The sequence below is a fragment of the Cyprinodon tularosa genome, unplaced genomic scaffold (genome assembly GCF_016077235.1).
Source record: "Cyprinodon tularosa strain WSP-4 unplaced genomic scaffold, ASM1607723v1 ctg69, whole genome shotgun sequence".
Lineage (NCBI taxonomy): Eukaryota > Metazoa > Chordata > Actinopteri > Cyprinodontiformes > Cyprinodontidae > Cyprinodon > Cyprinodon tularosa.
This window is the reverse complement of record NW_024039440.1, coordinates 3084598-3098060: the sequence shown is the minus strand read 5'-3', so window position 1 is coordinate 3098060 and position 13463 is coordinate 3084598. Positions and strand designations below refer to the sequence as shown.

Here is a 13463-nt window from a genome sequence, read left to right as displayed (position 1 = left end):
TAATCTATATAGCGCAAAGATTTTACCTTTTGGTTTAAAGCAACTTTAAAAGGAAAACAAATAATGTCCAAAAAATCAGTACTGAATAAATCTTTAATGTCTCACTGGTTCACTCTTCAGTCTATACATAGCAATGTATATGAGGATACAATCAAACTCAGAAGGTCAAACCTTTTGTTGGGCAACAACATTCACAGACAATTTTGTAGGTCAATTAATTCCGTTTTTCAAAGCATGGCTGAAACTGAAAGTTACATCTTTACCACATCTGAATGTCCGTCAAAGGCCCACCGTTCATCTCCAAACAGTAGATAAACACATACAGGTCACTTAGGATAAATCAAGTACATTTTTCACTCTCACAAGCAATTCCTGTAGCTTCTTTCTTACTGAACTTAAAAAGGTCAGAAATCTAAAGTGGCAATGTCTCTAAATAGAACAGACATGTCTGAGTAGTCACCATTTCCCTTTTGCGTTTTGCAGCATTGTAACCATGACCGACAGATTTTTCTATTTCAGTTCTGGAGTGAGTCATTATTCGCAATATATTGATTGTAAAAAGAAAACAACTTAATAAAACTAACCGTCAAAAATGGATGATCAAAAGCTTTGAAGTAGACATGGCTAAATTAGTGCAATTCCAAATTAATTTGAAATCCCTCATTGATCAGAGTAAAATGTATGGAATCCAAAGTTAAAATACAAAGATTATCTGACGGCCTTCTATACTTAGAGGCTCTACACAGAGATGGAGCCTTCTCTGAAATTAGTCTTCCCAATCAAAACATTGAGAAGTGCAGCCTTGCCCTCTTTGGCGTCCTTTTGAGCCTGTTTGATGAGGCTCGTTAGCTGGTCCTCGTTTTCCCGTCCAACAAGGTAGCCCTTACCGCCATAGCCATCGGCCACTATGTGATAATCTGCAAGATAAGCAAAGATCATACATTTCACTATGTAGCTGTCATGTAGCGATGGGCAATGCAATATTGTGGATTTACCAAGATGGACATGACAGTGGCCAAAATGTACCTGTAAAAGCAAGGCCACATGCAACATTACTGCCAAGGATGGGGACCTGCTCTCTGGATATCTGACTCCAACACGCATCGTTCCCAACCACAGATATAACTGGCGTCTGGAGAGGAAAAAAATCAAGTAAAAAAAACATTGAAATGACAACATGACATAAAAATATGAGCTTCATCAGCCTTGAATAATGTTCAACAAGTTTTGGGTTGTTTGGATTATTAAAGATAACATGCGTTTATTTCTTCCAGTGAAATGAGGGTTTTCTGCCAAAAGCTCCTAATTAGGGACAACTAAATCGGTTGCCTGATGGCGGAAGGTTGTGGAACTCTGAGGACACAGCATAGAGCTAGAGGTCACGCATCAAGGTTGTTTTTTATTCAAACTTCTCAGACTAACGCTTCATTATATTTTGCCTTTGTCAGAGGCGAAATGCATCTATTTGGAAACATCTGGGTGGAGCTCGCCAATGTGTTCCTTAGCCACATGCTCAACATTTCTCAAGTCACACAAATCACAACCGCATAGTTAAAAAAAAGGAACGTCATAAAGTTGAAAATCGCTGACAGAGCAGCTGTGTAAAAGATGAAACGGTCTGCATGCTGAGCTCCACCCTCTGGTCTCACCCATAGGCGAGTTATTATGTTACTTAAAAATTTCTGCCATGAATCCAACAGCTTTGGGTTGTTTCAAATTACACATCTTAACACCATCTTCCCTTTTCACTTATGAAAACACAGATTAAGTTAAAACGTTAGTCCATATTTACGTCGGCACTACAGAAGCTGAAAATTGACCTGATCTTCTAAAAGATATATTTTTGGAGTGGATAAGAGAAAGTAAAGACTGCCATTTTACACTACCGTTCAAAAGTTTGGGGTCACATTGAAATTTCCTTATTTTTGAAGGAAAAGCACTGTACTTTTCAATTAAAATAACTTTAAACTAGTCTTAACTTTAAAGAAATACACTCTATACATTGCTAATGTGCTAAATGACTATTCTAGCTGTAAATATCTGGTTTTCAGTGCAATATCTACAAAGGTGTATAGAGACCCATTTCCAACAACTATCACTCCAGTGTTCTAATGGTACAATGTGTTTGCTCATTGGGTCAGAAGGCTAATTGATGATTAAAAACCCTTGTGCAATCCTTGTGCATATTTAAGCTAGAATGATTTGACATTTAAATACGATTTCCCTGTGACTTTAAGCCTCCTACACGGCTGTTTCTGTTTCAGTTCAATGTTTCTATGATATTGATAATTATTAGCACCCGTTTGGTATAGTTGGTTCATTACACACCTGAATATAATCCTACAAGTATACCTATAAGAATCAACACTGGTTTAAGGACAAAAGGTAGTGACACCAAATATTGATTCGATTTAGACTTTTATTTTCTCTTACTTTGAAATTTGTAAATTAATTTAAAGAAACAGTCATTTATATTTCTGAAAGGATTCTTTGTTTACAGCATTTGACCTCACTTACGATGGTGACATTGACTAGACAAACCTTGCTTAATCAGTCTGTCCAATAATCAAAGGCAGGAAACAAAGGAGCTGTTTGAATTTAAGGAAGTAGTGGAGTTGAGCATAAGGTCCATTCAATTTAATATTCAGGTTTATTTTGCTGTTATTTTAAAAACAGAGCAGTGTAGCCTAGTAACTACTCTAGACGGCTAGTTTGTTTGTTAGCCTATACATGAAGAGCTTTGCTACAAACGTTATTAGTTGCAGTTATTCTTCACAGAAGTCCGACCAGCAGGGGACAGCAGCTATTAGCAGTAGTTGGTACCGGACATAAAGAGGGACTCATAAAGAGGGAGCGTGATAATCCATGTTTACCTGCACTGTCTGCCCCTTGTTTGTTTTTTCTTTTGCTTTTATTTTCCCACAAAGCAGATGCATTTACTTTGTAACCACGTCTCTCCTCCTGTCAGACCCATGAAATTCCCACTGAATTGCTGCATAGTCTGATTAAAATAGACCCGAGGTCCACTGTGTTTACTCCTACTGACTCTCAATGAGTGTGAAAAGCCATGACCTCATCAAACACAATTTTCTGTGGGATTGAATGCAAAATAGGCTTTTGTGTGTTCGGTACTTTATGCCTCATTGCTGCTGAAGAAAAAGGTGTGACCCATTCTTTAATCCAATGAATAATTGTGTCTATTACTGCGTGAAAGATTCATACCTTGTGCCGTGTAAACGTGTCATACTCTGCAACACTGTAGCCCAGGGAGCCGTCTCCATATACTATCCACACCTGCACATCATGCAGAAATCACCATGTCTTTGCATCAGGGTTGAAAAGTAAAAGTTTAAATAAATACACATCCAGTGTAATCATCATACCTCAGATTCAGGACGACATAATTTTGCTCCCAAAGCAAAACCTCCCCCAACTCCCAGAGTCCCAAAGGCTCCTGCAAGGATCCAAGAGATTCAGAAAAAACATAACATAGCTACTGGTCGGCCAGGAGCACAGTTCGGGCAATAAATAATAACTAACTGGAAGAACTTACTGTATTTTTCCTGCTTTTGTTAGCATCAAATAAACCCCCTGCCCCCCCTACTTTAATTAGCTGGGGTATTACCTGGATCTAACCAACGCAGAGGTCCTCTTGGTCTCATTATATAAGCAGCACTGCCTACAAAATCCCCACCATCTGCTACAATGATGCTGTCCTCTGCCATCAGCTCATCCACACAGTGGAGGACTTTTAAGGGATTTAGGTGGTGCTCCGTCTTCTCATCAGCTTTAGCTCTAAAATGTATTGAGAAATGGCTTTATAGTACCAGTTCTTTTTTTTATCAAAATGCACGATGTGTGCAGAGATTCCCACCCCTGCTCACCTGTTTGTCTTTTCTTTGGTATAATCTCCAGCTTTAAGGCTCTGAGGCCATTCTTCAGGACAGCGATGGCCCTTCAGCCCCTTGGAGAGACGGACAATGAAAGACCCAGCGTCACCTAAAACAATAAAATGCATAAATACGTCAGACTCCACCTCAAAAGGCTTTATGTTTTCATGTGTAAAAAACACAAAAGAAAAACATTTGGTTTTATTATCTATTCATCTTTTACAGAAATGTAAAAGTGACACAATCCTGTTTTCAACAGTGTAGCGATCAGAAATGTCACCCTCTTCTTCTGTGCACAGCTCTGAATGCTGTAGGAAATGTGAACTTTGTTTTTATCCTAAGTTCCAGTCTTTTTTACAAACCCAGACCTGACAAATGATCAAAGTAGCTATTAAGTCATAAGAGGTCTTTTTCCAGGTCTTTTAGGACTACAAAGGAAATCAGATTATCTTGTTAATAATCCAGTTTTAATGATGAAGAGTAAGGCATTACTGTAATGAAAACATAGTTTGCATAATAAATTACCCTGAATTGCTATAGTTGGTTTCCAGAACATGTCAGAGTTTTTCAGCAGCTGGGACTTGTCTCTGTTGACAGCGATGACCTTGCTCCTCCTGCTGAGAACTCTGCCGTAGCTCAATCTGAAGTCACATACTGTGCCTGCAAAAAGATAAACAAAAATTAATAACAATCTTGAACCAACTAGTCAAATGATGCAGTTTTCCCTCTCTGTGTATTTCATTATGAACTCAAAACCCTCCTGATCTTGTTGCTCTTTGGAAATTTGTACATTTTTTTTCACCTTAGTGTAGACCGCCATGAACTGTAGAACCTAATTTTAAAAAAAGAAATAGAATACATGGTTCTCAGCTACTTAGGAAATTAATTGAAAAGCGGTGCGTTTATCAGTATGTAACACACTGATGCTAACCACTTAATCCTGCTGTTAAACCTGAAAGTCTTTTTGGTGTATGTCATTACCAACTTTAGACATCTAAAGGTGGAAATTACAGCCCACCTTCATTCTGAAAAATCTCAGAAGATTGGATGAATAACTTCAGTGAACAACAGCTTTCAATTCTTATCACAGATCAACTACATTCTGGTTTGAACTTTGATGTTTATATTTGATTCATTAAATTAACTACTTCAATGTTCCTGATAACAGGGTTCCTACAGCATAAGGCAAGTTCAATTCAAGACTTTTTAATGCCACTTGAAATAAAAATGTAAGACCAAATTCCCAAGAAACACAAGAAAAACCTGCTTGCAACAACTTAACCCAAAGGTTTATTAACATAAACCACTGCACTAATGTTTTAAATTTTGAAAAGCTTCCCATACAGGAAGAAAGCTAAAAACACACAAATGACAGATATATTTGAACAATTATTTAACTGAATTCACAAACTTTGTTTTAGTAGGGAACAAAACAAATCAGTTTTAAAGCCACAACATAACCAGTGCTAAGTCTTTTTTGCAGCTATTTTTCTTTGTATCGTTTTCTTAGTACGTTTGATTTGGTGATAAGTGGAGGCGTTGCAGAGACAAGGGTGGAACAAAACAGAAATACCGGCTGTTTCTCGGTAACTCGATTCTGACAATTTGTGGTTCTTGCTTCGCATGTGCGACTCCACTGCCTTATTTCCCATCGTTCCAAGCTTGAATTACTTCTTGCACAAAATACACTGTGCCTCATGTATGTTCCCTGGTACTGGTTTTAGCCATGGAGAAAACTCTTGGCTCGATAGACAATTTGGTTACATTTACACTTGGTCATATTTTCCAGAGAAAAAGTTAATGGCGCATCTCCCAAATGTCCCGGCCGCAACAACGCTTTTATTGGTTCCGCTATCGAGACGGAACCAATAATGGCAAGCCGTTATTTTTTTTTTTTATGAAAAGAAAAAAACAAAATTGTCAATTTTAACGTTTTATTTAGATTACAAAAATAAATTGTAATAAACATAATCCTATTTATAATGTTTGAAAAATTAAGACCTACGAAAGACTGATTTAAGACATTTTAATACCAATTAAGGCCTTAATTTTATTTTGAAGAATTCAATGCCTTTTAAGATTTCTTAAGGACCCGCGGGAACCTTGGATAAAGAGAGGTACCCCCACAGCATTATTCTGCCACCGTCATGTTTGACTCCTCATCCCCATAGTTGGAGCTTAAGCCAGGCATACAGACTACGATTTTTTGTCCTTTTCTCCAGTCGTGCAAGAATTTTTTTTAACGGGTCAACTTTCAGCCTGATTGTGCGTCAAGTAGTGTACAGGGGGTAACGAGAGGCGATCAGCCTCTCACGACCACCTCCCAATCAGGAATTGTGAAGTTGGGAGAAAATCAAACACATTCATCTTCATGAAGCTTATTTAAGTTCTCTACCAAACCTGTAAAGCCTTCATACAACAGCTCTACACAGGTGAACATTATAGGATTGTATTTTATGTGTAAGAGTCAATGGGTTTAAATGGAAATTATCAGCAACATTTTTGTTTCCAGAGGTAATTCATCCTTTTTCTTTAACTTCAAAAATATATTTATTTTTAGTGGGTCCCTAGCTTGTTTTTTTAAGGAAGCAAAAGGCCACTGTTGTTTCCTAGATGCACTTCAAGGTGAAGATGTTGACCTGACCTGCAAGGAGAACCAGGTCGGCCTCCTTGAGAGCATCCCGCCTGTTCTGTCGAATGTGGATGGGGCTGTCTTTTCCCAGCATGCCTCGAGACATGCCTCCAAGAAAGCAGGGGGTGCCAAGATCCTCCAAAGCCTTCCTAGAAAGCAGAAAACATATTGGTTCCACATCCTATGTCTCAGAGGAGCACAAAAGGAGACTTTTAGGCTGTGATGAGTAAGGGAACAGTGGGAACCATTTTTTTCCTTTTACCTGATGTCTTCCACTGGTGTTGGAGGAAGTGTGGCTTGGCTCCCTAGCAGAATGACTGGTTTCTTGGCGCGACTCACTAGCTCTACACACCTTTGCACCTGAAAAGCAGCAAAACATGACAAGGGTTTTGTACATTCTTTCTTCCCTGACATTTAGTACACAAACATATGTTTTTCCACATTTCTACATAGTCAAACATTTAAGCAACACCAGATGCTAGGATTACCTGATCATCTGTGGCTTGAGGAATGTGAACGGGAAGTGGGGAAACGTCTCTGGTCTCCCAGGCTCCAGCAAAAAGGTTCATGAGGTGGTTATTGAGGTACCTAAAGAGTTACAGTTAGCAACCAATTAACTGAATGATCATAACTGATAGCAATTTATTGATGCCAATAAATAAACAGCAAACATGTCTGTGACATACCATGAAACCATTTTCCCCATCAGCCCTTTGGGAGGGTTCTTAACAGCGAACTCTTTGGACACCAGGTGGTAGGGGTACAGCGTATCAATGGGAAACTCGATGAAAACGGGACCAGGCGTTCCTGACTGAGCTATTGCCAGGGCCTTCCTGAGCGTAGGCACGATCTCCCGGACTTTCCGGATAGAGGCACAGAATTTACAAAGTGGCTTGAAAAGAGACATCTGGTCGATATCCTGCAGCGCTCCTCTACCCTGTGGCACAAACAGCAGACATGCGTCTCATCTCGATAACCCTAAGAAGCAACATGAACTCAAAACGGAGGTTCTGTTCTGGTATTTTTTTCTTTTTTTAATCATAAAACAAAGTACACCTTTCAACTCTATTTCTTTAAAATTTTAGGACATAATCAAAAGAACCATATTCTTATCTGATTGGAAAAATATTAAAAGCCAAGGTTCATCATGTTATCTATCCTCTAAATAAGGATGAAGGCAAATCCAGTAACTTCTGGATTATTAGGGATGGTCAGGTGCTGGTAAAGAAATCTTTATGATTACTGACAGTGTTGGGAATTGTTTCTGCTGAATCCAAGTAACTAATTACTAGTTATTTTTTTATTTTTTTTAAATGTCAAATAATATGAATAACATTTGTGTTATTTGAACTTTAAATACAACTAGAGGTTTAGTTACAGAATATAGGATGTTTGTTATAAATTCATAAAACAAATTGTTAAAAAGGACTAAACATCTGAAAACACTGAATCTTAATCTGCTCAGGTTTGGTTTGTGTAGTTTGATAAGTTTCATGTTTTTCTTATACAATAAAAAAAGATGCTTTAGAACTTTATATTTGTGCACATTGACAGCCTTCAATTGGTTGTACAATAATTATGATGCTGGAGAAAATGCTTTTAAGCAATTTAACGAGAAAAAAAAAAACTAAATAAAAATCTAAACCATGCATGTAAAGTGGAGTAGAGTAGGTAAAGCACATGTGTTTAATTACAGCGATCAGTCAGTGCTGAGATGATGAGAGGAGTTTCTCTAGATCAACAGCTTCTCTGCTGATCTAGTGAAGTGTTTATTTCTGCTAATAATCAGAAAATTACAGAAACATTTAGCCTTTTACTTCAGCAAACTCTGTAGGAATGCCATGATTTAATCAGTGGCTCTGCTCCATCGTCTCTCCTCTGTGTTTAAGGCATGCCGAACACCCGCCCACAATAGGGATGCTCAGCCAATGGGTGTCACCTATGCCTCTCTCTCAGCTCCCTGCTTGTCCTGCAGTATAAATCTCTCCCGCTGCAGAGAGACCATGTTTATGAAAAGTCTCTGAATGATTGAGTTGTAGTAGATTTCTGGTAATGCAGCTGCATTGCTGGTATGTGAAAAATTACTTTTTTCAATATAAAACTAACACTGATTACTGATCATTTAAAAATGCAGGATTTCCAAAAGGTTGTTGGCCCAAGGCATAAAAATTTGTTTTTATGCCAAGCAGAAAAGACATCACTAACTGTTCTTCATTTTTTTACCTAGGTTCAGATTTAAAGAAGTTCAGTCTCTTATAAAGACCAGAAAATGGCACTGATGTACCTGCAGTAATGTACCAGCAGCTCCTCCCAAAAGCAGCAGTGGGGATTCAGCCATCTGAGCATTCTTCACAGCTGTCACTGTGTTCGTCAGGCCTGGGCCAGCAGTCACCGCTGCTACACCGATAGTACCTGGGACAGACAGAGGCAGAAAAACTGTTTACATTTTTAGCAAGCTTACAGCAAGGCCATGCCTAAACTGAAACCAGACGGTAACATTTCTGTTAGCAGCACCTGTGTTTGACAAGCCCCACAGTCCGCCTGAGTAAAGCCAAACACAAAGACACGCCCAAACAAGACTGCAGTAGCTGTTGCCAACACGGCCTGTGCCAAGCAAGATCTCCTCTAACATGTGTAGCTGAGATGTCCATACCTGAGAGCCGTGCTACAGCATCAGCAGCAAAGACAGCTGTGGCTTCATGTCTGGTGTCGACAACACGGATGCCAACCTTCTCGCAGGCAACCAGGATGGGGGAGATGTGCCCGCCAACAAGGGTGAAAACAAACTTGATTCCATGTGCACGGAGGACCTCTGCAACACTCTCCCCTCCATGACGAGGGCTCTTCGTTTCTGTCTGAATTAAAAAAAAAAAAAAGAGTAAAAATCAATAGAATGCACTGAATACGTTTTTTTTTTTTTTTATCATTCTCCTATTATTGTACACTATAAAAAAAAAAAGACACATTAATAAAAGTGGAAGACAAAAAATGCTTTTGTTTTTTAGTGGGAAAATCTGTCCCCGGTAAAACTCTGCTGCCTGTCCAAAAAGTATTAAAGTAGCAAGTAGTACTACATGGATGAGGGAGTAGCTTTTCCACTCTTAACCAAACATCTTAAAAGATACTTTGTGAGCTAAAAAAGAAAAATCTGTTTCAGAAGAATTATTTTACTGACATGGATCAAGCAAAGAAAACATTTTTGGCTAAAACAATGAAAATTGGTTTCAGTATTCAGTATTGTCCATCGTATATCGAACAAAATGGACGTATAATGGGGGACCATCTTTGTGGACGGCATGTGGTTAGGAAAACTCTTATATCAGCCAGGTGGGGTACATTCAGAAACGCACCGATCTAAAACCTGGATTAGATATCGGAGATCTAATCTGGCGTACTTTAAAGGGTTTGTTTTTGCTGCCCATGTAAACAATTACATTTATATCAGTTTTAAATTGTTACATTTCTTTTTACAACAATGTTTATATCAAATCTGAAGCTTTCACTTAGATGAAAAGATATACGGTTCATTTATTCAACCCTTGGATCACATTGGTATCATTTATATTGGCAGATACGTTCATGCCCAGGTTACGGTATCGGATTGAGAAAAAAACTGAATCAGTGCATCTCAGAGAAAATGTAAAAGAAAAAAACACGGCATGAGATCTTAGTAGCCTTAACAGAACATCTAAGCAACAGGTGATGAGCTGCTGAGTTAAGATTTGCCCTGTTGATTAACAGCCACATCAGCGGCGCATGAAGTGATGAACAAATCATTCCTAGTCCACACTGCTCAAGCCTGTCAGCTTATTCCTGGGATCTGATGTCACTGCAGTTAGCAGGATGACTAACTGTACTGTAAATTATTTCCCCTAGTGGCAAGGGCTTATTCAAAGATGAAAATACCATGAACTTATATCATGCAAAAGTAGTTCAAGGAACACAAGACATTCCTTAAAAACATTGGTTGAACTGACCTTGAGCATGTCTCACATTTTTTAATGTTTTAGAGAAAAAATTGGTGCTACTCACACATCATCTCTGCAAGATCTTTATGAAATATAAATAAAACTCTGAATGGAAACAGTTTTGCAACCCTGCAGAGGTCTATTGAAACAAACATGGAGAAATCAAAGCTCGCAAAATATTTCGAGCTGCTGGGCAGTGTTTATTTAGACCACAATTATTGCAATGATAGAAAATCAACCAGAGGAAATCCATCATTTAAAGCAAACTAAAATGCCCCATTTAATGTTTGCTACATTCATGTGGAAGAAACTGCCAAGGTCACACAGGGGTTATAGCTCTACATTTAAAACTATACAGACAGGAGAACAAACTAACTGCAAATCTTCCAGAATATTTTATCTGTATGGTAAAGCATGGCTGTAATAGCATCATGCTGCATGGAGGCTTTTCTTCAGCGCAGATGAACTGCTCAGAGTTGATGGGGAGAAAACATTTTACAGCCTGCAAGACATTTTAGGCTGAGATTCTCCTTCCAACCTACAGCATGTTTAGGTCAGGAATGGTTTCAATTAAAGGGTATCCATGCAAGATCGGCCTAGCGAAAATTAACAGCTGAATCCGACGGCGTAGAAGGGCTCTCCATCCAGAACCAGGCTCAGTGTGAGTGGCCATCTGCCGACGCCGACTGGGGTTCAAGGAGACAGAAGCAGAGATACAAATAGCAGCTGTAAAAGGCGGCCCCGTCCAGGAAACACACAGCCAGGCAGACGAGCTCCGAGCTCGCATGCCAGAGGATGAAGAGAGCACATCCAGTTAGTCACAGCCAGAGAAACAGGACTACACTGAAAAACAGAGCGATCTCCAAAATCTAAAACAAAGCTGTTGATGGCAGCAGCACAACTGATATAAATGATTTAAAACAAACATTACTTGTTACTCTTGGCTTCAGTTTAATGTTTATAAATATTTATTTCACGTCATGTGCGCCATCAAATGCAGATCATTGGTGCCATCCACATCTAATGAAAACTAGTATCATTGGATGAGTCATATAACGCAAAACTCATTGGTTAGCTATTCGTCAAATTTGTGCTGATGCCAAAGGATATCATCAGAAGCAAGCAGGTGTTCTTCAAACTGCAAACACGAATTGTCTATGCCATGCTACAATGTCGGATTCAGAAAAAGATGTCGAAATGTCTGAAGGGTCCCTAATCCTTGGCCCCATCTCCAAGAATTTTATTATTTATTATTCTATTTATAGTCGAGAAATTGAGCTTTCAATTCATATAGTGGCATCTGGCTGGTTTTTTTTTTAAAGTTACTTTATAATTTTATACTTTAAGTAGTTTTTGGAGCATATTTTTTTTCACTTTTACTTGAGTAAAGAGGTCAAGTTGATACTTCAACTTTTACCAGAGTGTTTTTAAACTGCAGTATCTATTCTTCTACTTAAGTAACAAATTTGTGTACTTTTGGCACTACTGCCTAAAACATGATGTAATAAGAGAATAAGGTGGTTCAATGCAAATCTCCCTGATGGGAACAAAAAACAAAAAAAAAAAGCTGGTCACACTCCCACTTCTTCCAAAAAATCCTGGAAAATACATAGAGGTTAGTGGTTGTGACATCACTAAGTATCACAGAGCATCACAGCAGCATTGGATATAATCTAAAAGCTGGCAATGTTTCCCCGATTTGACAAATCAAGAGCTTTTAAAACCACAAACTTTATATAAACAGTTTCCCCTGTGACATGACAGCCCTTCCCAAGGTCACCTGTCGCTCTCTCCTTTTGACAACAGCAGCTTTTATTGTTCAGGCCTGCAGCTGTGATGAGCTCCTTTGCTTTGTGAAATCCCTCAAACAACCAATGTGCTTAGATAGCCTTTATGAGGCAACCGCAGAGCTGGACAAAGTTTATATGAATACACCTCAGGCTTTTCTTTCCCAACAACAGCACCGACAGCATTACTAAATACTTTTCACACAGTAAGCACATCACAGATGCTTTGATAAAATCCACATATATATATATATAGAAAGAGTTGTAAGTTTTGAAGCTGGTGCTGATTTTTTTTTTTATAACCTACCTTGTGAAACAACTGGTAAATGAAACCGAGTTTGGAGGCAGCAAACACAAGCCCAGCCAGTGCAATGCAAGCAGAGCAGCCGAGGACACTGGAAATACATCCGAACGACTCCATGGCGACATGCGGAAGCAACAAAACCCCGCTTATTAAATCCAAACTCGGCTAAAGAAAGCTAAAAAAAAAAAAAAACAATCTCCAACTATTTCACTTCAGCTGACTTTTTAAGCTAGGCTACAATATTGTAAATGTGAGTCTACAGCTGCTATAGACTCATTTTTATACAAGCTATCTGGAAAGTTCATTTGAAACACAGCGTTCCAAGGTTTGGTTGGCAGAGAAATGCTGTTTAAAGGGGATCCTGACGAGACCTAAACAAGTTTATCTGGCATAAACACTCCTTCACCTGCAGGAATATCAGCCTCCTTATTCAGGTCAAGTCAGCCATGACTACTATACAACTTCCGAAAACTGAATTTCAAGATAAAATTCAACATAAAAGCTACACGTCTTAAGATAAGGGTTAGGATCTATACACGGAAAACGTTGTTCGCTCATTTTCAAATTGTAAATAAAATTACTTTTCAATCAAATTAGTGCTGTCTTTTTCCAATGACAAATAAAATTACAAGGGCATTAATTTTATTTTGAAAGCCAATACTTATTTTCCGTGTACTTAAGTCGCTTCCGTAGTTGAAATATGACTGTCATGAGCCTGTAGTTTGGGAGTAAGGATAGACAACCTCCTTGACCAATGAGAAGTCCTGTTACTTCACACGTTTTATACTACACCTATCAGATCTACGGAAGAGGATTAGGGCCTCTGGAAAAAAAATAATTTTTAAATTTAATTTCAGTTTAATATGATTAATACGGAAGAGG

General features: G+C 38.6%; 1 protein-coding gene across 1 annotated transcript; it reads right to left on the bottom strand.

Annotated features, from left to right (window-relative positions):
* Positions 1–591: 591 nt before the first annotated feature.
* On the bottom strand, positions 592–13034 carry ilvbl (ilvB (bacterial acetolactate synthase)-like). The gene is made up of 14 exons (XM_038267909.1): positions 12585–13034; positions 9176–9377; positions 8807–8934; positions 7209–7459; positions 7011–7110; positions 6785–6882; positions 6535–6671; positions 4416–4550; positions 3885–3999; positions 3626–3795; positions 3384–3454; positions 3223–3294; positions 1027–1132; positions 592–917 (listed from the first exon to the last, which is right to left on the bottom strand). Exons 1-14 carry the CDS (start codon positions 12696–12698, stop codon positions 739–741), a joined length of 1878 nt encoding a protein of 625 aa, XP_038123837.1. The 5' UTR covers positions 12699–13034; the 3' UTR covers positions 592–738.
* Between the last annotated feature and the right edge of the window lie 429 nt (positions 13035–13463).